Genomic DNA, 27,183 nt, shown 5'->3' on the forward strand with positions numbered 1-27,183 from the left:
TGGAATTCAGCCGACCGAGGACCCGCCTGACGGCAGAGAACCCATATGTGATTACTGCAGCTGTATGCACGATGAACATCATTATGCTAAAAAATTCAAAACACAGAATATACCATAACTCAAGAGATGGCGCTATGCTAAGGCATACCATGGCATATACCCTCACTGTAAAACAATACGCCCTGGTGGAACTGCTTCTGGGGTTTACCACACAGTATCTTTTTTTGTTTTAAAAACCATTAAACAGTTTTTGCAAGGAGTATGGAAAGCAAACACCAAGTATTAAATGGTACTTTCACATTTGCACAGCAATGAACTATGGCTGAGAAAATAATGATCTTAGGGGATGAGGTCAGACAGGAGAAAGTAGGGACTGGGGATAGTGTGCATCACATGCCCATCCTGAAAGCCATAGTGCCCTAGCAGGGAATTAAACCTGGTGCCATTGCTGCAAATCTATGAGCCAACGTTTACGTTGCAAACTCAGGCTTCACATTTAGCAAATCTCAATTCTTAGTCATTTTTTTCACACCAATTTTAGCTGAAATTGTGCATTTAGTAATGCTACGGCAAACACTGCTAGCATAAAATTAAAGGTTTGAAAGTGAGTTTATTAAAGCTAAACATAAAAATCAAGATTTTCCTTTAGTGTATTCATTGTAGAAGAATTCTGGTTCCAAATGTACATATCTACTGGTGAGTTCACAAAACAAAAGGGTAAAATGCATTTATTTATTATTTTATTTGACATTTGTTTACCGGAAAAGTCCAACTGGGTGGACGCCCATTTTCAGTGGAGGCTCTGGGAGAAAAGTTCCAGAGACAGTTAGCATAATTACAATAGTTTGTTACACCACACTACATACACAAATAAATTCACATTAATGGACAGAACAAACATTTTTACATACTTTATATAAAACACTCTTGCACATTAGTACAGATGTTAGTTATTTATAAGGAGACTATAATAATATAATTATATAATAATCTTGGGCACTAAACACCAGTCACATAGTCAAGAAAGTCCACTAATGCCTGCATTTTCTGCAGAGGTTAAGGAAAGCTAATCTACCACCCTCCATCCTTATCACCTTCTACAGGGGTGCCATAGAGAGCATCTTAATGAGCAACTTCACGGTGTGGTTCTAGGGCTGTTCAGTTGCAGATCAAAAAAGCCTTACAGAGGATGGTGAAGGTCGCTGATGGAATAACAGGCTCCAACTTCTCAGATATACATGGTCTATATACAACACGTTGCTACAACAGGGCCACGAAAATAGCCAGTGATCCTACACATGCTGCCTATGGTCTATTTACAAGCTTGTTTTCTGACAGATGATACTGCAGCATTTGATGTAAAACAACCAGATTCAGGAACAGTTTCTTCCCACAGGCGATTAGGTTCTTGAACTGTGGAAGCAATCTCAGGTATGTTAGTCATTGACAAGGTCTTGTGTCGGTCAAACCATTATGGTACAATTGAAATTATGAAATGCTTGCTCATAGTTATCTGTTTATAATGTCAATTAAGTGCAGTATTTGTCTGCTAGCAAGACGTCCCATTTGATTCTCAGCTAGGACGTCTTCTGTGTGGAGGCATGCGTGAATGGGCGTACCTTCGTTGAAGGTTGTGCATCAGGGCTGGTAACTTGGCACGTAAAAATCCACTACCAAACATTAGCGGACCGGAGTTCCGCTGTGGCGACCCCTAACCGGGATAAGCCGAAAGACACAACATTTGTCTGCTAGCTATTCTAACATATCAGAAAATAAGTATGCAATAAATAAATGTGCAATAATCAATCACTCACCTGCTAAACATTGTAGACAGTAATTTACAGTAGTATGTAGTAAAATAACAGACTACCTTAAAGTTACTGTTATGTATGTTGTATGTGCTATATGTAATTCGTATGTATGTAATTGTCATATCAATACTGAACCTGATGCACGCAATTTCATTTAGGGTACCCTTGTGGAATCTAAATGACAATAATGTTCACTTTGACTAATATGAGACAGGTAGGCTTTACTATTACATGATTCAGACAAAGATTCTACTAGATAGTTAAATGAGTTTTCTTTATTCTAGTGTGCTTGTTATGTATGGCTTGTAGTACAGGGTTGAGAGGAGGAATTACAGAGGAGGGGAATGAGGTGTTAGAAACTCGTGTTAATTGGTATATTGTGGGCTATAGATAGGGAAGAACCAAAGGCAGAAACCAAAGTTAGGAGAATGTATAGTGAGGAGGTGTAGAAGGGGAAAAAGGGAGGGGATAAGAGGTTTAGGTTAAGTGACAGGAACACTTAGGTAGGTTAAGGGTTTAGGTGGAGTGAGAGAGAGAGAGAGAGAGCGAGAGAGACAGAGTTGTCAAGGATGAGGTATGCTAGCTAAAGTGACAGGCAGGAGAGTGGATGATTTGGGTGTCTACAAGGGGGAAAGGGGATGAAGAAATGTATGGTTTGATAGGAGGGGAGAAAGAAGATTAGGATAGTACAGAGTATTGTAAAGTTATATGTGATGGGCTGTGAGGGTGGATGAAGGTATGTGTGGGTAGGTAATGTAAGTCATATGTGATGGGCTGTGAGGGTGGATGATGGTATGTGTGGGTAGGTAATGTAAGTCATATGTGATGGGCTGTTCTAGCATGTCGAAGAGCCAGATGCTGGCGTCCTCTCCTGCCCAGTTGGTGAATCTGGGAATATTGAGGCAATGTTACAATTGCCTCATGTACACAGACAACCCTCTCCTCCTCCCACATAACACAAATACTTGCGGGAGATGCAGCTATTTAGCCAAACTGGAGGCTGAGCTCTCTCAACTCAGGACTGGCAAGACCAGACAGGAGGAGAAGGCAACTACACACACCACAAAACCAGACTCACATAATGCTACCACACCACTGAATCAAACACATAAAGACACAAAGACATACTCGGAGGCTCTGAGTAAAAATTTACCTAAACAGCAGAGGCCTCCAAAGCAGACATCCAAACAACTGCTACCTCAAGACACCCCACAAGCAACACATAAACCACAAAATCAGTGTGCAAAGCAGTCACAGCCTTTAAGGCCAAATACAACACCAAACATACTTGTCATAGGTGACTCCATAGTCAGACACACTGACGTCCCACTCACCAGGCTGAACACGGAGAGGGTCACAGTAAGCTGCCTATCGGGCGCTAGAATCCGCCACATATCACAAGCACTCGGGTCACTCCACGGCAAGTACAAATATGACACAGTCATTGTCCATGCTGGTGTGAACGACCTGAGACGTACCTCCCTGGACTACATGAAAGGAGACATAGAGGAGCTCTCTGATTATGTAGCCCAGGCAGGTATGACCCTGACCCTGAGCAGTATCCTTCCTTCACCAAGAATGATGCCACAATATAGAGACAAGATGATCAGCTTTAACAATTGGCTTAATGTCTGGTGTCATTCAAAGGGGATCCAGTGTCTGTCTGCCTGGGATGACATGCTTGACAAGCCACGCTGCTTCGAAGGGCGGCTTGCACCTGTCACCCTGGGATTCCGGATATTGGCTAAGGCTCTTGCCACCCCATAGTGCCTTTTTAGGCAAGGCTCAAATTCTAAACCTACCACCCTAGAAAACAAAAATGGGAAGAAACTGAGGGTAATGCTGCTCAATGCCAGAAGTCTAAATCTCAAAATGCACGCACTCAAGGCCCTTCTCAGTATGGAGAACATCGATGCCTGTGCTGTAACTGAAACCTGGTTCAAGGCTCCTGAGAGCACCCCGGCACTATTAGGTTTTACCTCATATCATTCGTTCCGGCCCCAAAACCCGGACCACACCACAAAAGGAGGGGGTGTATCCATATTCATAAAGGATAACCACACCTCCAGGTTGGTGGCAACGCACAAAGCTTCGGAAACCATCCAGGTGCAACTAACCATAGGCAAAACTGCTTTACAAATTGTAGCATGCTACAGGCCACCCTCTCAAACTCAGGAACCCCACACAGCCTTCCTGAAGACACTGGAGGGTATAAATGTATCTCCAAACACCATCATATTGGGTGACTTCAACTACCCGAATATAGACTGGGAACATTACTCAAGCCCTAACTTTCTAGCCCAACAGTTCCTGGAGTTCATAAATTCAAATGCCATGGAACAGCTAGTCACTGTTCCCACGAGAGGAGAAAATGTACTAGATCTCATTATCACAAACATGGGGACAAAATGCTCCACACCGGAAGTATATCCCTCATTGGTGAGATCTGTTCATAAACTAATCTCACTGGAAATCCACATCCCGCCCCCACCCCAAACAAAAAAGACCACAGTGAAGAACTTCTCTAAAGCAAACTTCACACTACTCAAGACTGGTGTGGTATCCCTCAAGGCCCCTGAGCCAGTGGAAACCACAACCCAAGCTGCGGAAGTCCTTACAAATGCCTTCTATGAACACCTCCAGGACTGCATGGATCAGGCAATCCCAAATAAAACCAAGACCCTTTCCACAAAGGGCAAACATCCAGTCTGGTGGACCCCAGCCATTAACAAACTTTAAAATAAGAGGAGAAAGCTATTACATGATAGAACAAAATCCATAAAAGGGAAGTCACCCCTGATCATTATTAGCAAAAAAGTACGAGCACTCATAAAATCAACTAAGGCCAATTTTGAGAGAAAAATTGCCATGGATTCAAAGGACAATCATAAGGCCTTTTACAGCTAGGTTAGGAACCTGGGGGGAAACTCCCAGATATGCTCAGAATTAGTCCAAAATGATACAAAAATCACTGAACCCACAGACATTGCCAACATACTGGCAGACAGGTTCAGTGCAAACTTCACCCTCCTCTCCCCCCCTAAAGGAGAGATAACTATCCCAGCGGAGTGTAGCCTCCCAGACATCTCAAATGCGCAGGTGAAAACTGCTATCTCTAAAGCTAAAAACACAGCATCAATGGGACCGGATGGTGTCCCCGGCTGTGTGCTACACGAGCTAAATGAGGAATTAAACCCGCACATAAGGCAGCTGTTTAATCTCAGCCTTACCACAGGATACGTGCCCAAGGAGTGGCGTACGGCAACTGTGGTCCCACTCCACAAAGGCGGTGCCTCTACGGACCCTGGTAATTACCGCCCTATAAGCTTAACAAGTCTAGTCTGCAAAGCTATGGAGAGGATCATAATGGAGCTCATAAACAAAGATATAGGGGACTTGCAGACATTGGACCCGACCCAGTTTGGCTTCGTCAAGGGCAGATCATTGCCTTTTGAACTTGGTCGACTTCTTCGAAACAGTCACCAAGGCCATTGATGAGGGAAAGGCAGTCCATACAGCCTACCTTGACCTTGCAAAGGCTTTCGACACAATACCCCACTCGGGTATTGTAGAAACACTTACCAGCTTAAATGTAAACCCATATGTCACAAGATGGGTTGCAAACTGGCTTAAGGACAGAACCCACAGGGTTAGAGTTGCTGGCGCTATGTCAGACTCCAAGCCGGTCACAAGTGGTGTCCCACAGGGCTCGGTCCTTGGCCCCCTATTGTTCGGCATCTACTTCTCAGAAGTACATGCCAACATGGGAGGACTTTGGCTGACAAAGTTTGCAGACGACTGCAAACTGGGTGCCATAGTGGAAAGTGCATCGGACACGGATATCCTTCAGAAGGGACTCACGGAAACAGATAGCTGGTGCCAGAGCCATGGTCTGAAGTTAAACGCCAAAAAATGTATAGTCATACCCTTCGGGAAAAACAAGCCAACCCCAAGCTACCATATAGGTGGCAATCCACTAAGCACAGAAGAGGTTATCAGGGACCTGGGGACCCAGGTTGACAGTGGCCTTTCTTTTGACACTCACGTTGCTAAAGTGGTTAGAAAGACCTTCTACATTGCCCACCTGATCATGAAGGGATTCACATCCAGATCTAGTGAGGTCATTGTTCCCCTGTACTCTTCACTTATCAGACCAATGATCAAGTACAATGCCCCATTTGGGATGTATCTCACCCCAAAAGTTCCTCACCAAAAGGATAAAGGGACTCCAAAATCTGTCATATGCTGCCAGATTGAAGAAACTCCAGCTCTATTCAGTCGCATACCGTCTGCTCAGAGGTGACATGTGCCTGACATACAAGGCCATGTCCAACCCGGAATTAATGGACATGCTCCACTTCAAAAAATCCAAATCCACCAAAACCACTAGAGCAAGCGACTTAAACCTTAGCACGGATATAAATAGGACGTGCTGGAGGGATAGATTTATCACTCAGAGACTCCCTATGCTGTGGAATAAAATCCCGGTCCATGTGAGGCAGAGCACCTCGCTGGCTCTGTTCAAGAGAAATCTTGACCTGTGGATGGGAGATCGTAGGTTTACCCCGGGAATCATCTCTGTGTCACTGCTGGACAGAGGCACAACAAACTAATGGGCACAGTATTTTTTCATATAAGGGGTGGCGTAAGCCACAAAACTTTGGGCTAGGCTTATAAATGCCTTAGGGCAGATAGCCTAGTATAAACCTATGAACCTATGAACCTATGAAGGTATGTGTGGGTAGGTAATGTAAGTTATATGTGATGGGCTGTGAAAGTGGATGAATGTATGTGTGGGTAGGTAATGTAAGTTATATGTGAGGGTGGATGAAGGTATGTGTGGGTAGGTAATGTAAGTTATATGTGATGGGCTGTGAGGGTGGATGAAGTTATGTGTGGGTAGGTAATGTAAGTTATATGTGATGGGCTGTGAGGATGGATGAAGGTATGTGTGGGTAGGTAATGTAAGTTATATGTGATGGGCTGTGAGGATGGATGAAGGTATGTGTGGGTAGGTAATGTAAGTTACATGTGATGGGCTATGAGGGTGGATGAAGGTATGTGTGGGTAGGTAATGTAAGTTACATGTGATGGGCTGTGAGGGTGGATGAAGGTATGTGTGGGTAGGTAATGTAAGTTATATGTGATAGGCTGTGAAGGTGGATGAATGAATGTGTGGATAGGTAATGTAAGTTATATGTGATGGGCTGTGAAGGTGGATGAATGAATGTGTGGGTAGGTAATGTAAGTTATATGTGATGGGCTGTGAGGGTGTATGAAGGTATGCGTGGGTAGGTAATGTAAGTTATATGTGATGGGCTGTGAGGGTGGATGAAGGTATGTGTGGGAAGGTAATGTAAGTTATATGTGATGGGCTGTGAGGGTGGATGAAGGTATGTGTGGGTAGGCAATGTAAGTTACATGTGATGGGCTGTGAATGTGGATGAAGGTATGTGTGGGTAGGTAATGTAAGTTACAAGTGATGGGCTGTGAGGGTGGATGAAGGTATGTGTGGGTAGGTAATGTAAGTTACATGTGATGGGCTGTGAGGGTGGATGAAGGTATGTGTGGGAAGGTAATGTAAGTTATATGTGATGGGCTGTGAGGGTGGATGAAGGTATGTGTGGGTAGGTAATGTAAGTTATATGTGATGGGCTGTGAGGGTGGATGAAGGTATGTGTGGGTAGGTAATGTATGGGAAGAATGGATTTAGCCAGGACTAGAGCATGGGTATATAACCAGGAGTTGAGCAGGATAATCTTAAGTTGTTGTTTTGAAATGTGGGGGGTTTCTGCAGTTATGACAGGTTGAGGGATAGTATTCCAAATTCTGGAGATAAAGCTAGAATGTCACTGGCACTGTTGTTGGATTTGGTAATTTGTAGGAGAGATGTGTTTAAGGAACGAATGACCCATCTGTTGGTATAGGGTTGGAGGAGACTTTGGAGAACAGGGCATTTATCTGGTTGGTGTATCAGGCTGTGGGCAGTGATAAGCTGGGTAGAAGTTAAGGAGTGGGGTAATTCTAACCAGTTGAGTTGTTGCAGGGAACAGCAGTGGTGGGATCTGTGTGGGGAATTTGTTGCAAATCTGGCTGTTTTGTTGTAGCAAGCTTCTAGTTTTACTAAACCTGTTTTCTTTAGGGTGGTGAAAACTGGGGGGGGGGGGCATACAGCAGAGTAAAGAGTAGATGAATTTTGGCAATTGACTGTCTTGTAGTGTTGGTGATATATTTTTATTCTAAACAGGGATCCTAGTTTTATGTGCATATTTTTGATAATCTGAGATAGATATTTGCCAGACTTAACTTTTTTTGTCAATTAGAACACCGAGCAGTTTCATTTCAAATACTGTAGCTATTATGGTATTGTTGGAGGAGTAGACCTGAAATGAGGATGAACATTTCCATTCCATTCCAATCCCAAAATAATTCTCTGAGCCATTCCCTAAGGTACTGCAGCTTAATCTATACTAAATTAGGGAGAATATGGAGATCACAGCCTCTTAACTGCCATATTTAATTTTTTTCTCCATTTCCTGACTAGCAATCAGCTCATATTCAGGCTACCCTACTGATACAATTGTTCCTCAATAGCAAAAGTCCTACAGCTCATTTGTTTCATGAGAGCAAGGACTGGAGGAATGCAGAGTAGGATCATCATCCATGTGAAAGAATGACCTGCATCAACTGTACGTGTCCAACAGCCTGCTCAGGGGTCAACATGCAATGGGTGCATCAGCAAAGGGGGTCACTCACTTAACTAGTGACATGATCCCTCAGGACTGACTTGTATCCCATGAATCCAGTGTTTCTCTATGATCTCCGGTCCCTAAGGACTGCAGCACAGCACTGTACACCACAGGACCATGCACCCAAGGTACACCCTACCCCCTTCAGTGCTCTCTTACCATCTGGCTCTTCCAGCGATAATCAAACTCTAACCACCTAAGATATAATCAGGGTTCTATTCCTCTACACCACACAGCTAGACTAATATTTCCAATTCATGATGTTCCCCCACATTTAGTTTGTCAAATCCAAGATTTTTCTTGTTTTATAGTGATGTTAAAACAAAACATTTTGTCTATCTGAAGTTCACTACAAGTACAAGACTAACACACTTCTGCAACACAGTAAAAAGTTTCCACGTAGTGTGTATTATTCTTCAATTACCTGTCAAAAATGAAATAAAACACAAATACTTTTACGCATGCAAAGTTTCTGATATACATACAAGTACATACTGTATAATTAAATAAATGACCAATACAGAATTAAACATGTTACGCTGCATGATTTAGGCTGCTGATATATTGTTACCTCAGAAGTTTCTTCATATGAGCTACTGCACATCTTTCTACTTTCAAAAACAAAAGTTGCACAAAAGTATAATCAAACAGTATACTTACAGTTAGTAAACCATCAGAATCCTGTTTTATGAGCTCCATTCTCAGTGAGGCCATATTATTTTCAGCACATTCAAATTTTACTTTCATCTCATTCAGTGTCTCTGTTTCTTTATTCTTGAGCTCCAAGTTACCATCACATGTTGGCACGTGAGAGACAATAATATCAGGTTTAATGCATTGAAGACTTTTTTCCATTTCTATCAGAAGGTTTGTCTTTTCATCCTTAATTTGTTGCATGACTTTCTTTTCTTTGTCTTGGAGAAACTGATGCAAATTTGAAAATTCTTGTTTAATGTGCTGTTCCAAACTAAAAGCATCTTCCTATGAAACAATAAATATAGAGAGACACTAAATAGCTCTATCAGAATTTCACTTATGTCTATATATCTTTCATAAACAGAATGTGCAAAGGCCATCCCAATGAAGCAGATGTAAGGAATCTATCTGCCTCCTACACTGGAGACCTGGGCATGGGATCATTACTAATCCCACAAGTATGCCTGGAAAGGAGTAATGGACAACCTGTCTATGAAGCACTTCTCTTTGGAAGAACTGAGGGGGAGATAGAGAGTTAAGTACAAGCATGACCACCCATAATATAAGTAGGATCATAGGAGGTTACTAGGCTAATGACCCTAGGACCCTTACAAACCTAGCCAAGTTTTACCCTTATTTCCACAATCAGCACCTATCACCCCTGTGCAAAAGGGACACAGGTGGAACCTCCAGGGTGAATTTATGGTTACCCATCCAATCATCCAGATTGTGTTTGGAGAGGGCCAATGAGGTGTTCTGCTTGACATGAAATGGGAGTGTTTTCCAAAGGTGTGGTAACCTCTGGGAGACAAATTTATCCTTCCAGCAGGTTCTATTAATGTCCCTTACCAGGTTAAGACCTTTAGAATGAGTAAGTCATGTACTATTTGACTTACAGATCTGCAGCATTTTCAATAAAGCAGGGTCAGAGACTGCTTTATGCAAGACAAAGATTGCCTTTGAGTAGTTTGTATGAAACAGAATAAAGTGACACTGATTTCAGACAATCCTCATTGGACAGATGCTGAAGACCTTGGATTTTCCTTGTGAGGAACCTTTGTGGTCTCTCCAATTGCTGCAAGTTCTTGGAAAGGTATACAAAAAGGGGTATTGTACTCAATTATTGGCCTGATGAGGGAAGAGTACAGGGAGGTCATAACTTCTTTTTTTTCTGGAGGCAATGCCCTTACTTATGAGATGAACAATATAGAATGCCCTTCTTACTACTGTGGAGACATGGCAATTAAAAATAAGGTTGCTGTGAACCTGTGTGCCCAGGTTTCTCACTACTGAGTGTGTACTTAGGGTGTTATTGATCTGGTAGTTTGCAGGGACATCACTCTTACTGAAAAGGATGACAATACATTTTTTTTTGCATTGAGTTTAAGGCCATGACTTTGACACCAACTATTTCCGTAAGACCCTCTTTTAGGATATTGACATCATTTGGAGATTCTATGACCCCTCCCTGTTTGCAGACATCAGCAAGCTTTGTCAGCCACAGACCTTAAGTTTTTGCTTGTACTTTGGAGAAATAGATTCCAAACAGTAGAAGTCCCAGGGCTGACCCCTGTGGAACACCACTGGTTACATGTCTGCTGTTGGAGGTGGATTCCCGTATTTTGACTATATGGGTTCTATCAAGTGAGCCAGTTAGTGACCCATCTAATGTTGCAAGGTTGGTATAATGGTTAAGGTGTTTACTTTGCAAACACAACATACAGGGTTTGATTCTTCCATGGGGCAACTAGCTAGGCTTAAAATGGCCTGCAAGGCCGGTTAGCCTTGTACTAATCTATGAAAGAAAAAATAATCTATAAGGGTTGAGACCCTATCTGGGTGAGTTTGTCAATGATGCCTGAGTGGGGATAGTGTCAAAAGCCTTGGCTAAGTCTAGGTAGGCTGTATGCACAGATTTCCCCTCATCAAGGGCATTGGTGACGGTCTCTAAGAGGTCCACTAGGATTAACAGGCATGATCTCCCTTTGACAAATTCAAACTGAGTAGGGTCAAGTGTTTGGAGATTACCTACATTTTTGTTGACAATGTCCATGATGATTCACTCCATGGTCTTGCAGATAAGGCTAGTCAGGCTAATAGGTCTATAGTTCCTGGGGTCAATGGAAGCACCACCTTTGTGCAAGGGGATAACAGTGGCCTTTTTCCAGCACTATAATATGATGATTGTACATTTAGATATGAAAGGCTGTGAAAGGAGGAAGACAATGTCAAAGTAGGAGCTAGGTTAGTCTCTTTATTCAAATTACTTATTTATTTATTCATTCTTTACAACATCTTCTTTGGTATGTACCTGACCAGGCACATGCGACAACTAGAACATCCACAGTCGTTTCTCACTAAAAGAATACAGGGAGTAAACATCATGTCCTATGCAGATTGCCTTAAAGCCCTCTCTCTGCACTGTTTCCTACAGATTGTTAAGAGGAAATTTATGCCTGGCATGCACGGCATCATCCTTGGATCGCAATCTGATGGCTCTTTTGCAAATCCACAAAACAAATAATAGAATGAGAATTATTTGAATATGGATTTAAACCTTGCTTTTGACACAAATTGAATACGTTGGAGGGTCAGGTATGTGTCCCAGAGAATTTCCCTTCAATGGAACAGGTCATACAGAGCTCTTTTCTAAACCTTTTCAAAAGATGGACCAGTGGATGGGAAATCGGAAACTACACCCTGGGTAAAGCACTTATGTCTCTAATGGACAGAAACAGCCTGTAAATGTTGCTGTAGCTTACATATACCCCTTAAAACACCCTCTAAGAGCCGCAAACTTGTAGGATATGTTTAGGATGTTTGGCATGGCTTACAAAGGCCCCAGTGATCGTTAGCCTAGCATACACCTATGACCTAAGTAAGTATGTTACTCTGAGGACCCGTTCTCAGGTATGAAACAAGCCATATCTCACAGTGAAAAACAGTGTGTGATGTTTACAACTTATAACCTGTGTGAAAAGAAGTATAAGAAGTTAAAAACATAACCAGACCAACAGTCAAACGTGTACACATAAGCAGTTATGAGAAACTGAGTCTCTTTCTCTCACTCTCACACACACACACACACACACACACACACACACACACACACACACACACACACACACACACACACACACACACAAAATGAGATTTAATCTATGGTACTCAAACACAGTGCATAGCTGCATACATATATTATAAGCACTATTTTCAGTAGAACAGATGTCATTACCATGATTCATAGACACGGACTGCAGTTTTGGCACATGACATACATAACAAAAAAAGAAGTTATGTCTTACCATAACGTTCCATCTGAGTTGTTGATCTTCTTCCAGTGATCACTGATGGGTTCGGTTCCGAGTCGGCCTTATACCAAGCTTGCATTCACCAAAAACTCTCGAGCTAAGCTGCTACCCACAATGCCCTTCACTCAGTTACCTCAGATCGAGTTTGCATGCAACATATAGAAGAAATGGCAAATCAGAGGCCATCTCTGCACAGAAAACCCTAAGACACCACAAAGACCCAGAAGATCCGCCAGGAACCTTTGGAGGGGGTCGGTGGGAGGGTGTGATGACTGGAAGAAGATCAACAACTCAGATGGAACGTTATGGTAAGACATAACTTCTTTATCTGAAGTTGTTAATCTTCTTCCTATTCATCACTGATGGGACAGAATCCCCATCTACTTGGAGAACTTGGATGGCCCTTATGGAAGAACATTCCTGAGAACCACATTGCCAAAGGCAGGTCTTCCCCTGGAGATCGGATCCAATTTGTAATGCTTGATAAAGGCATGGAGCTTAGCCCAAATGGCGGCTGGACAAATGTCATCCATGGAGGCCCAAGAATGGAAGGCAACCAATGCTGCAATAGCCCTAGTTGAGTGAGCTTTGATTTGGCCAGGCTTAGATTCATTCATAAGCGAATATAAGAAGGCAATGCAATCCCTAAGCCATTTATACAAAGTAACTTTCGATACTGCACCTCCCATTCTAGGACCCGCAAAGGAAATGAAAAGCTGGTCCAACTTGAGAAAGGATTTAGTTCTGTCCAGGTAGAAACGTAACTGTCTATGAACATCCAAAGAATGTAGGCAGTATTCTCCCTTGTTAGAATAATTTGGAAAGAATACAGGGAGCTCAATGGACTGGTCAATAGAAAAATCAGAAACCACCTTGGGAAGGAAGGATGGGTTAGTACGAAGTGATACTCTGTCCTTATGGAAGATCAGATAAGGGCTCTTGATACATAATGCTTGCAATTCAGAAATTCGTCTGGCTGAGGTGACAGCCACCAGAAATAAGGATTTCCATGAAAGAAATTTTAGATCACATGTTGCAGCAGGCTCAAAAGGGGTTAGAGAAAGAGACTGCAGAACCCAGGAGAGATTCCATGCCTCCACTGGCTGCCTGATGGGAGGCCTGCTGTGGAAAATACCCTTGAGGAAAGTCTTGCAAAGACGAGTGGAAATGAGCAGGACTCCATCTGAACCATTATGGAAGTTGGAAACAGCTGCTAGATGGACTCGAATGGTGGAAGTTGATGCCCCATTTTGTCGAACAGTTCAGCCAGATAATGAATAACAGTGGCTACAGGAGCTGGGAATGGATCTAGCTTCCAATTATGTGACCAAATAGAAAATCTTTTCCATTTGTCCCTGTAAAGTTTCCTGGTGTATGGTTTATGAGAGGTTAAAATAATATCATGGACAGATGAAGAGAGAGTTTCCTGCCTGGAAACTAACGGAAGTGGAGAAACCAAGCCGTCAGCTTGAGAGTGGACAGATTCGGGGGAGTCAGCCCTTGTGGGTGAGATATGAGGTCCTGATGAGTGTCTAGGATCCAAGGAGGTAGTAGAAGATGAGGTTGGAGGAAGGGAAACCATACTTGACGAGGCCAGAACGGGGCAATGAGGATCAGTTTGCTTCTCAACTGAATAGCTTTCCTTAGAACAAGGGGGATAAGAGGAATCAGAGGATAAGCATAAAGGAGACCCGTGGCCAATTGTGAATCAAAGCATCTCTAGGTGACTCCCTGGGAGGGGGAAAGAGGGCAGAGTAGCTGCTGCATTTTGTGAGGGAGAGGCGAAAAGATCGCAGAATGGCTGGCCCCAACGGCTAAAAATTTCTACCGCCACACTCGGATTGAGAGACCACTCGTGAGGACAGAGGATGCATCTGCTTAGCCTGTCTGCAATCACATTGGAGCTCACCGGGATATGCGTTGCGATTAGAAAGCGGTTGAAAGCTATTGTCCAATGCCAGATTCTCATGGCTTCACAACACAGGGGGTAGGATTTCGTCCCTCCCTGTTTATTTATGTACCAGATCACGGACATGTTGTCTGACTGGATAGCAATCGTTCTGGAAGGATGGAGCAGATGGAGGGCATGCAACGCCAATAGCACCGCTCTTAACTCCAGGACATTGATATGCAAGTTGACCTCTACGTTGGACCACGTGCCTTGGACTGACTTTCCCTGGAAGTCACCCCCCCACCACATCAGGGAAGCATCCGTGTTCACTGTGGCGCTGAGTAGGGGAGCCTGGAAGGAGCGACACCAAAGATTTTCATTTGTACTCATCTACCAGAGGAGATCTTGTTTGCAAGTGTTGGTGATAAGAATCTGTGAGCTCAGGGGGTGAAGACTGGATATCCACTGGGCCTGAAGGAGCCATTGTAGCAATCTCATGTGTAATCTGGCTAGGAGAACAACAGGGATGGCTGCAGCCATTGACCCCAGAGCCTGGAGAACTTCCCTTGCAGACACCTTTCTTCGACAGAGTATCACTTGAACTTGTGCCCTTAATCTCTGAAGCCTGTGAAGAGGAAGAGAGATCAGACTTGACTGGGTGTTCAATATTACCCCTATGAATTCCAATTGCTGTGAGGGCTGAAGTTTGGATTTCTCCCAATGGATGGTGATGCCCAGCGACTCCGCTAGGACTAGAGTGTAGCGGAGGGCCCTGACCAGTGGGCGCTTGGTGGGGGTGGAGAGGAGCCAATCGTCTAGGTACGGAAACACCTGGAATCCCTGAAGTCTCAGATGAGCTGTTACTACTGTTAGGCATTTCGTGAACACTCTGGGGGCCGCCAAGAGACCGAATGGCAGGGCTCTGAACTGGCAATGATGGACTCCCAGCCAGAAGTGAAGGAGACTCCTGGAGCGCTTGTCCATTTTGATGTGGTAATACGCATCCCTGAGGTCTATTGAGCACATCCACACACTCTCCTGAAGAAATGGGAGAATGGATTGTATTGTGACCATGCGGAATATGGTCTGCACTACTTGACTTGTTTAGTTGGCTGAGATTCAGAATGGGCCTCCAGTTCCCTGTCTTCTTTGGCACCAAAAAGAATCTTGAGTAGAACCCTGATCCACACTGGTCTGGGGGGACCTGTTGGATGACTCGTTTTTGACATAGCTTTCATATTTCAGAAGCTGTCTCCTCCCTTTGACTTGGTGGAACATCAGGAAGGGATTTTGGAGGTCTTGGATAAGATAACAGAGGAATGTGGTAGCCTCTGGTAATGATTCTCTGCACCCACTGATAGTTTGTAATAGAGAGCCAGGCAGCTTGGTGCAGAGAAAAACGTGCCCTGACTGCTTCCAGAGGAAAGCAATTGGGCAGAGCTTCAGGAGCGCTGATACGGTCTACTCTAGAAGGAATCTCGGGAGCCCTGGTTCCGGAGACTCCCTCTGCCCCGAAAGGGGCATCTTCCATTACTGGAACCCCCTCTGCCTCTGAGGGAGTCCTTACTATGTGTGTCATGGAAAGGATCTTGATGCTTCTTGTGCCACATCTTCCCTCTCCTCTGGTTCTTGGAGAAGGAACGCTGAAGTTTAGAAAAGCGTAGGCCCACGGCAGACAAGTTCTTCCCGTCCTGCTCGTATCTGGCTAATGTATCCTTGACCTTAGCACCGAACAGAGTTGATGGTTCGATAGGGGAATTTAAAAAGGAAGACTTGAAGGAGTTCCGAGGTCACAAATGCGTATCCAGGTGTGGAGTCTCATGACTACACCTGCACCCGCAGCTCTAGCCGCTCCTTCAGTTGTGTGATACAGCATCCTCATGGACGAATTGAATATTGACTCTAGGGTGGCAAGTTGGGAAGCAACTTTATCACGTGCTCCATCCGAAACTTGGCCTGCGAGGGTCCCAGAGAGTACGGTGATGAGATCTCTCTGAAGCCTTGTAAAATGTGCCAAAAAGTTCTGTAAAGGTCGCTGAAGCAAAAACTCGCTTCCCTAACCTGTCCACGACCCAGGACTCTCTTCCACAAGGTCCTTTTTTGTGGCTGCCACCACCACCATAGCATCCACTGGCAAACCTCTAGACCAATGGGGTTGATCCTCTGGAGGGGAGAGTACCTTGTCTGATCTCCTAGGGATGGCCTCAACGGTTTCCAGGTTCTTCCACGCCCGCTGCACAATGAGCTTAACCAACTCATCGGCGGGGGGGGGGGGGTCACCCAAGAAGTAGAGGGCTGGGAGCAAAAGGCCTGCAGGAATATGGATTCCTCTGAGGAAGGATTAGACGGCTTCCAGTCACCCATCTGCTTCAAACTCTTCTGGGGAGTCCATGTGTTTCCTCTTATATGCCCGTTTCCGAGGGGGTTCTTCGGTGGGAGCATCCAAAGAAGACTCAGAAAAGGAAATACCCTGGACAGGGGTTTCCTGGGCCTTGTGCTCTCGGAGTCATGGGGGTAGCCTTTGACAGCTATGGCTCAGAAGAAACTGGAGGGATGACCGACATAGGAGGATTGCTAGAAGCAAACACCCTCTCCCTCACCCAGAAAGTGGGCCTGCCCAAAGAGGAGTGGGAGCCCAGGACCAAAGAAGACAATATCGGAACCAGAGTCACACCCCACTCCACACGGTCTGCCCCTGGGGACAGAGCCTCAAGTAAACTCGGGGTGGTAGTCACCCTTGGACCCGAAGATGGAACTGACAACACAGTCGGAACTGTGAATGGAACCGGAGGTTCCACCCACCAAGCATGGGATTGAGGAAGGGTGTCTTCCGATGGAACCGGCACCCAAAGGGGCCTTGGGGTCTCAGACACTGTCGTTGTCAGCGCCAAGGAAGGGGGTCCTCTCAGAAAACATCAGATATATGAGCCTTGGAACCGAGGGATCTAAGGGAGGAGAGTATGTGGGGGTCGCCTGTGTAAGAGACCCAAAGCCCGGAGTGGGATGGGGTCTAAGAAAATTTGAAATTCTCCTGGCAGTCAGCAGCTGGTCAAAAAGGTGCACCACATCCAATTCTGAAAGGCTCCTGGTGGATCTTACCAATGCCCCTGAGAGGGAATCAGGCTGGTCCAAAGAGGGGCTAAAGGATTGTCCGGCAAATGGGTCCACAGACGATGAGTACTGGGTCCGTAGTGTATAACAGAATGGCACAGATGATTCCAGCTTAGAAACTGGCAACAGAGGAATGGTTGGAGCCGAGAACGGGCTCGGAGCCAAGGTTACAACTGGGGTGGAAGTCAAGCACGGCTCCGAAGCTGTAGTCAGAACAGACATCGGAACAGAGGTGGGCGACGTCAGTGCCGAGATAGAGGCAGACAAACTGGTTGGAACCGAGGTAGTAGTTGGCACCGTAGTCATCAGGGCAGCGCCGATGAGGTGACCTCAGTATTTATCACTGGAGTCGAACTTGGAGCCGAGGTGGTCAGAACCGAGGAGGCAGTATGGTGCTCAGAGGAAGACTTATGGGCCTTGTGCTTCTGGCTTTTACCTCTGTCACCAGACGGTGAAGAGGGATCTGAGTGAGGATGTTTTTTGTCCACTGAAGGAGGGGATGAGACCTCCGTCACAGAAATAGCCTCCAAAAAAGGAGAAGAAAGCAGGCCATTAAGGATCAATTTATTACGTCTCTCATTCAGCGTCCTCTGACTGAAGCTGGCACAAATATCACATGGAGGTTTCGCCTACAAATGCAGAACCCCCAAACAGTACACACACTCTTCATGAAGGTCCCTATTCAGAAGTTCCCACTGCAGGAAGAGCAGTGTTTAAACCCCGTAGTGCCCTTCTTCTCAGACATAATAGAGAACACTCACATGCACACAAAAATATTGGAAAGAGTGAAAGAAAGTTAAGAAAGGTGAAATACCAACAATGGTATTGGGATACCACAAGGGTAGAAGGGCCAATACCAACAATGGTATGAAAGGGATACCTGTGGGTAGAGCTGAGTGTAGAAAGATACCAAAAAACTAGTAACTAACAGGAAAAATCCACAAAAAAACTGCAAAATTTAGAAAGATAAATCACGTAGCTGGAGAGCTCGGTAAAACGCTGCTATATGGCTGCGTGGCAAACGAGATCTGAGGTAACTGAGTGAAGGGCATTGTGGGTAGCAGCTTAGCTCAAGAGTTTTTGGTGCACGCAAGCTTGGTATAAGGCCGACTTGGTTCCGAGGGCTCGGAACTGAACCCATCAGTGTTGAATAGGAAGAAGATTAACAACTTCAGATCTAATATCTACGAATGGTGCTCAGTTTGCTAGTGCTTACTAATGAATCGTTGTGTAGCATGTTAAAGCCACACAGCTCAGTAGGTAATGGCAACAAAGCCAGACATATTTTACCTAAGCAGCTGAGCTACTAAGTAAGGTTCATTAAGCCCAAGCTGTTCTTTGCTGTGCTGTGCTCTGCCTTCATGCTACAAGTAGATTTATAAAATGCACTCACTAGGCATGACAGCAAAGCCACAATCGTTCTTATATTATACTAACAAGGAAGTCTGCTTCTTCCACCTCACACTGGCTGGAGCCAAGGAGCATCATAATTTGGGAATGGGATGCATGAGTCCATCACAGGACACTTTGACCAGTAGGAGTTTTCATGCTGAAAAAATATATAATTATTTTTTTCTGTTGATGTGCTGCTTGTGTAACAGCCATGAGTATGGTCACAGTTTCACAGGCCAGAACTAGGCTAACTGCCCTTGTGTGCCTTTTTATGCGTCGATGATTTCCCTTCCAAAGGTTAGAATCAAACTCTCTACCTTGTGTCTGCGAGGTAAAAGCCTTAGCCATTATGCCAACCCTTAACCCAGAAAATGGTCACAAGCAATGCACCATCTATAAGTACACAGTTCTACTCATATAAGTTACCCCACTGGGTCCTGCATGTACACAGTTGGTACAACATTTGTGAACTATGTAATGTCTTATGGGAGAATTGCAGGTTTACACTGTGTGAGAAATATTATGGCTACACAGTGTGTACAATGCCCATACCACATATAATTTCTGAATCGCAAAGGGCTTTGGAATACAGTCCTTCTATATGGGGCACAATTTTCTTGAATCCCTGTGAAAGTATTAAGAACATAATCTGGGGCTAGAGTCAAGAGTTAATGATTGCCAAGTTAGAAACTCGTGTAAAAATTCCTGTGAAAATCACTTAGATTTGATTAATAAGAAAACTGCAAGGAAAAGTATTTATTTTTAAATGAAGATATGTATCTATTATCTTTGAAACCTTCTTGCTTTTAAGCCAAGATGGTCCTTGAAGAGAAAGTTGTCACCTTGGAAATTTATGATAGAACGAGGCCTTGGTTTTAGGGGAGGCAGTCCCCAATTCCAATAGGCAAACTAGGGCTTGTTCCACTAAAAGACCACTGATGCTAGACAGAGTTTGAGGTTAGGAGAAAATATAGTGCTTATTCTATGATGGAGGTAGGAGTGGCACAAATCCACATCTGTTAGAACAATGTGGAGATTCTGAATCCAACATTCACTTCAGCAGTTTGGAAATCTGCAAAAGCAGCCCTGAAATGTCTATGCTGCCATCCAGTCATAACCTCCTAATCTCATAGCTTCATAGGTAGTTACCAGGCATTCTGCTATTTAGTTTGCCCTTTTTATAGAATTACAGGTAGTTACCAGACTTGTGATCAAAGAGACCACTGAGGAACATAGCCCAGTTTCCCAGCTGCCCCAGATCACTGTACGGGTGAGTGACTTGCTCAGATTTACACAATAAGCAGGGAAAGGTTGAGGAAATCAACCTGGGACTACAGGAAGCAGCTCATTAACAGGCCATAGCCTTAATCGCCTGTGCTGTCTGTAAGGAATACTAATGGAACAGTAACTGCAGATTCTGCACTGGGCTAGTACTAGGTCTATATATGAAACAAGGCAGCAGTTATGTCATACAGAATGCCTCATGGGTCTGTGGTGTCAGAGAACACCTTTGGGATACAGAACGGCTCATGTCAGAGTAAACTGTCAGTGAAATGATCCGAGATAAACAATATGTCATGTCAGCCTATGTAATTAACATCTGTAATGCACAATGGGAATGCTGTAAGTCTTATACATTTGATTCAAAATAACTTGTGTGGGTCTATGGGCATGTGGAATGGAATGCGGCAATCTTTTGCTGACAGTTTAAGCAACTCCTTCTTCACTGAAAATGTTTTGCCAATAGTGGAGAATTCCCCCTTTTTTCCACTGTTATGCAACCTCAGAGTAGGCATATTTAAATTCAAGAGATAGGGGGCGCTCCCCTACACTGGGATACAGGGGGCTTTTACCCCAGAAAAAAGATTTATTCAGAGTTTTACCAGAAGTGCTTTCAGCAAAACATTTCCAGAGATTTTGCTTTGTAGAAAGAGGTGTAAACTGATTGACAAGGACACATGCAGAACATATAGGTTCATAGGTATGTAACTAGGCTATCTGCCCGAAGGCATTTATAAGCCTAGCCAGAATGTGTTGGCTTTCGCCGCCCCCTTAGATTAGTTCCCTGTGCCTCTGTCCAGCACAGCCACTGAAGTGATCCCCGGGATAAACTTTGTTTCCCATCCACTCGTCAAGGTTTCTTTTGAAGAGTGTTAACGAGGAGCTCTGCTTAATGTAGATTGGAATCTTGTTCCAAAGCATGGGAAGTCTCGCCAGCACATCCTATTTATTGTTGTGGTGAGGTTTAGATCCCTAGAGCATGTGGCTTGAGGGGATAAGGTTTTCTTTAGGTGGAGCATGTCCATCAATTCTGGGTTGGACATGGCCTTATATGTCAGGCAGAGATCACCTCTGAGTAGGCGGTATGCAACCGAGTACAGCTGGAGTTTCTACAGTCAAGCTGCATAGGGCACCTGTTTGATGCCAGTGATCCTCTTGGTGAGGTACTTCTGTGGTCTTTCCAAGTGTTGCAGGTGTCTTGTAAGGTACATCCCAAATGGGGAATTGTACCCTATGATGGGTCTGACAAGTGATGAGTAGAGGGGCACAATGACCTCTTTTGATCTAGATGCGAACCCTTTTGCGATTAGGTGGGGCACGTAGAAGGATTTTCTAACCACTTTGGCAATGAGATTATCAAAGGTGAGATTACTATCTACTTGGGTCCCCAGATCCCTTATTGCACCTTCCGTATTTAGGGGACTACCACCTATATGGTAGTTTGTGGGTATTTTGGTTTTTCCAAAGGGGGTGACTATGCACTTTTTGGCATTTAGCTTGAGGCCATGATTTTGACACCAGGTATCTGTCTCCGTGAGACCCTTTTGGAGGATGCCTGTGTCAGCCGGAGAGTCAATTATAGCCCCTAGTTTGCAGTCATCTGTGAACTTAGTCAGCCATAGTCCTCCTGTGCTTGCCTGTACCTCTGAGAAGTACATGCCAAACAGGAGGGGTCCTAGGACTGAGCCCTGGGGAACACCACTTGTAACCGGTTTAGAGTCAGACCTAGCTCCCGCAACTCTCACCATGTGGGTTCTGTCCGTGAGCCAGCTGGAAACCCATCTTGTGACGTAGGGGTTTATGTTCAGGCTGGTGAGCTTGTCTATAATAACAGAATGGGGAATGGTGTCGAAGGCCTTTGCGAGGTCTAGATAGGCTGCGTGCACTACCTTTCCCTCGTCTATAGCCTTGGTAACTGTCTCAAAGAATTCCACCAGATTTAGGAGGCATGATCTGCCCTTAACAAAGCCGGACTGGGTAGTGTCCAGTGTTTGGAGGGTCCTAATGTCTCTGTTAATGAGTTCCATGATGATGCACTCCATAGCCTTGCAGACCAGGCTTGTCAGGCTTATAGGGCGATAGTTCCCAGGGTCTGTTGTGGCTCCAACTTTGTGGAGCGGAATAACCATTGCTGTGCACCACTCTATGGCTACGTAGCATGTGGAGAGGCTGAGTTTGAACACTGTGCTTAGGTGAGGGGTTACTTCGCTATTGAGCTTGTGTAAGACACAGCCTGGGACACTGTCCGGTCCCACTGATGCTATGTTTTTGGCTTTGGAGAGGGCTGTTTTAACCTGAGTGTCTGTGATTTCAGGGACTCTACATTCTTCTGGTATGGTTATGGGCCCTTTTGGGGGTGAGAGGGGGGTGAAGTCTGCGCTGAACTTGTCTGCCAGGATGTTGGTGATATCGGTCAGTTCAGTGTATTTTGTGCCACTCTGCACTAACTCCGAGCAGATCTGAGCATTGCCACTTAGATTCTTGACATAGCTAAATAATGCCTTGTGGTTATCTTTGGAGTCCTTGGCAATTTTTCTTTCGAAGCTCGCCTTGGATGATTTTATGAGGGATCGTAGTTTCTTGCTGATACTGATCAGGGATGTCTTCCCTTCTTGGGATTTTACTCTTTTCTGCACTAGTTTCCTCCTTCTATTGTGTAGCTTGTTTATGGCAGGGGTCCACCAAACTGGTTTCCTTTTCTTGGAGGAGTAAGTCTTGGTTTTGCTTGGGATGGCACAATCCATGCATTCTTGTAGGTTCCCATAGAATGCATTAGTAAAGGATTTTGCAGCTTGGACTGCATTATCCTTCAGCATGGGGGCTTTGAAACTTTCCACCTCGGTCTTATGCTTTTGAAAAGTTTTTCATGGTGGTTTCCTTGTCCGGGGGTGGAGGCGGAATGTGGATATCCAAAGTGGTTTGTTTATGGTCAGATCTAACCAGAGAGGGGTTGACCTCCAAGGTGTAACACCAGTTGCCCATGTTGGTGATGACCAGGTCTAACATGTTGTCACCTCTGGTGGGAGTGTTGACCAGTTGAACCAGGCCGTTTGAGTTTATAAATTCTAGGAAATGTTGGACAAGGGAATTAGTACTTGAATAGTTCTCCCGGTGAATGTTTGGGTAATTGAAATCACCCAATATTAGGGTGTTTGGTAGGACCTTTATGTTTCCCAGTATTTCAGAAATGCAGAATAGGGATCCTGGGACATAGTTGGTGATCTGCAGAAAGCTACAATTTGAATTGCAGTTTTGCCCATTGCTAGTTGCACGTGGATGATCTCTGAAGCATTGTGCTGTGCCACCAACCTGGAGGTGTGGGTATCCTTGATGGATATGGATATGCCTCCACCTTTTGTATTTCGGTTCGGGTTCTGTGGCTGAAATGTGTGGTATGAGTTGTAGCCTGGTAGTGCTGGGGTGCTCTCTGGAGCCTTAAACCAGGTTTCTGTTACTGCACATATATCGATTTTCTCCATACTGAGGAGTGTCTCCAGTGCGTGCATTTTGAGGTTTAGAATTTTGGCATTGAGTAGCATTACCCTCAGTTTTTTGTTACTTGTGCTATTTATGGTGGTGGGTTTGTCTTTTGAGCCTTGCCTAAAAAAGGCACTATGGGGGCAGCAAGATCTGTGTTATGAATAGCCAGTCTGGATTCATGTTGTGAAGAACACTTCTGTGGTGCAGAAAGGTTTATATGGGTCATCAGTACTGGATAATGACCCACGACAGAGCAGATCCTCTGGATCTGCTTAAACAACATCTTAACAAATCCTGGTCCTATACATGCTCATCACATGGTTAAAACTTTTTCAGTGTACAGTACTATCCAAACACTCAATATTATCAACCTCTTACTGAAATGACAAAACAATTTTTATACATAACTGCTGCCTGTACAATCCACTAAGTTGCACGTGTGCTTTCTCTTTAGTAACTCCTACATCTGTAAAATCTTAGAATGTTGTTGTTGTTTGTCTTTCGGCTTTTCCCAGTTAGGGATCGCCACAGCAGAACTCCGGTCCATGATTGGCAGTAGATTTTCACGAACGCCGAGGTGTCAGCTCGACGTTCAACCTTCAACTAAGGCACGCCCATTTACGCATGTCTTTCGAACGCCCACCCAACCACGGGGAGGACATGCAGACTCCACACAGAAGGCACTCCCTGCACTCCAGCTGAGAATTGAATGGGAGAAGCAGACCTCCCAACCGCCCCAAATTACTCGGTTTTTACCGAGTTTTGGGGTCCAAATGATGGGGTGTCACGATTCCCGAATGACACCCCATCATTTCCGATTTTTTCCACTTTATTTTTAGATTTCGCGCTATATTGGCTGATGTCATCCCATGCGCGATGACGTCAGCGCCATCGGTGCTATCAGCCTATCGGAATTAATCTCTGCACACATTTCCGAATTCCGTCTGGGCTGTTCAAATGCTGCAAGCGGGCGGGCTTCTGTTCAAATGCTGGCTGGGCTGAAATTTCATATGCTTTTGAACGGATGTTATGTGGATTGTAGAATGAGCCTGTCAGTTTGAGATTAATGCTGCTGCTTTTGTTCAAGTGCGCTGCTGCTTTCATTCCATTGCGCAGGATGTTATGTGGATTGTGCCTATCAGTTTGGGATTAATGCTGGTGCTTACGGGTGGAAACTTCAAATGTTGCTTGCTGGTGCTTTCGTTTGGATTTTAAGGTAACGGGCAGAATGCTGCTTCTTGCTTTCAATTAGAAAGACAGTGCGTGCATGTACGCTTGTGTGTTAGTGTGTGCGTGTGTTGGGACATGCCTGTGGGTAAATGAGTGTTTGCCTGAGTGTATCTGTCTTTGTGTGTGCATGGGTATACAAATGTATGTGTGTGTGTGTGTGTGTGTGTGTGTGTGTGTGTGAGAGAGAGAGACAGTGATTGTAGGGGAAGTGCCTTTGACAATGCGATGCAAAGTATACTAGGGAAACACCACCACCCTTGCCAGGTCTGACAGTGCTAGTATTAACTAGAGTGTAACTGACAGATATACTAATGAGCTGATAATAAGAACTTTCTCCCCACATGCATAAGTTGCATTTTCTCACCATCATAGTAACTGAATTCCTTGCTTTAGAGAATTATTGTGAGCACTGAGCCATTTTTTTTTTGTTTAATTTCTGGGAGTATTTTCTGCAGGTCATACATCGGTGAATTAGAAGATGTTGCTTTACTGCATACTACTGTATACCAGACACATTGTTTTTACTCTCTCTGCTATGAAATGTTGAATGCTGTGAAACAACTCTACCTGCTACAAAATAAGTCTAAACTGAAGCTACCACATTGTCAGATTTGTTTTGGGCCCCAACAGTTAATGGCTATTTCTCTTGTACTGCTTTACATTTTCTAGCAAAGCTTTTTGTGCAACATATTTTGGTAAACATTTAAAAGTTGTCCTTAATGTCTGCTTTTTCTTACAAAGGCAAGGAAAACAATGAATGAAAGATAGTGGGCCCACTTCATCCTGCTCTTTATAAGTTTCTGTAATTTTTTTCTTGTTCAAATATTTCAGTTGTTTGAAAATATCAGTGTTACAGACAGCAAGGAATAGCTTCTTCTGATACAGCACTCCTCATCTGAGTGTGAACATTTCACAGACATTACTTGCAAATAAAAGGTATGAGGATTTTTATTTGGGGGGGGGGGGTCGCTGAAATATTTCAGACTTCATACATAGTATGGCCTGACCTACTTTGTGAGTAGAAACACCTGTGGCCATTCAGGTCAAAGAAGTAAAGTCAATGCAAATAATTGTTTGTGCCATAGTATTTAATCCTTATTCTCTCTCTCTCTCTCTCTCTCTCTCTCTCTCAGAAAATACTTGTTGGAGTCAGTTTTATTTTAAAAAATCTAGTCGCCTTCGCATGAAAGCAGTCCCTGTCACCCCACCTCTACCCATAAGTGATAAAAATCTCAATTAATAAATATGTCCTTTTACTTCCAGACTTCCTAAAACATTTTTGTTAGTTCCAGATCTCCCAACCGTCCAGCCTATCGGAATTAATTTCCAGCTGGGCTGAAACTTCATATGCTGCTTTCGAACGGACATTGTGTGAATTGTGGAATGAGCCTGTCAGTTTGGGATTAATGCTGCTTGCTGGTGCGTTCGTTTGGATTTTAAGGTAACAGACAGAATGCTGCTGCGTGCTTTCAAATGGAGTGTGTGTGTGTGTGTGTGTGTGTGTGTGTGTGTGTGTGTGTGTGTGTGTGTGTGTGTGTTGGGACATGCATGTGGGTAAATGGGTGCTTGCCAGAGTGGGTGGGGTGTGTGTGTGTGTGTGTGTGTGTGTGTGTGTGTGTGTGTGTGTGTGTGTGTGTGTGTGTGAAAGTGCCCCCATTATAATTCACCTGGTGGCTAGAGGTTCTTAGGCTCAAACGCTGTACCTTGGGTATAGGGTAAAAAGAGTCTAATGTCCCTAGCCACCACCTCTCATGAATTTTGTTTTGTTCTGTTCCTCATAAACTCTGCGGTTTCAAGATGTTTGTGACAAATCACTGAAGGTTGAATTGATTGAATGATGACAGGCATTTGAATTTCAGACTTCATATTCTTCAGAAAATAAATGTTAACAAAAACCTTTTATTCTAGCAATTTTCTAAGTTTATAAGATCAGTATTTGAAATGTGTCCCTATTTTGGGGCTGTATTCCCCCATTATTGGCTTGTCCATCTTTTTTGTGCTAAGAGGTTGAGAACTATGGTGAGAAGATAACTGGATTCACTAAATGATATAGCCATTTAAGTTTCAGTCTTCCTATCTTTTGGGAAACAAACTGCTGATTTGGCATAGTAGTATGTTGCTATGACTGTAGTGCACAGTGCCCTCTGTTCAAGACTTGCCAGTGAAATGCATGGTGGTAACAACATTTTATTCTAGAAACTTTACAAAATTATACAAACAATGTTTAAAAT

The 27,183-nt window shown here is 44.2% G+C and overlaps 1 protein-coding gene across 1 annotated transcript in view; it reads right to left on the reverse strand.

Moving 5' to 3' along the window:
* LOC122813911 (zinc finger protein 25-like) overlaps window positions 1-27,183 on the reverse strand; it is a gene marked incomplete at its 3' end in the record, with an annotated part of 269,965 nt that overhangs the window by 118,832 nt on the left and 123,950 nt on the right. The window contains exon 4 of the mRNA XM_044086455.1: window positions 9,221-9,541. Coding sequence (XP_043942390.1) covers window positions 9,221-9,541 — 321 coding nt within the window. The remainder of the gene's footprint in view (window positions 1-9,220; window positions 9,542-27,183) is intronic.

Source organism: Protopterus annectens, chromosome 10.part0 (genome assembly GCF_019279795.1).
Source record: "Protopterus annectens isolate FY-2018-M chromosome 10.part0, PAN1.0, whole genome shotgun sequence".
NCBI lineage: Eukaryota > Metazoa > Chordata > Ceratodontiformes > Protopteridae > Protopterus > Protopterus annectens.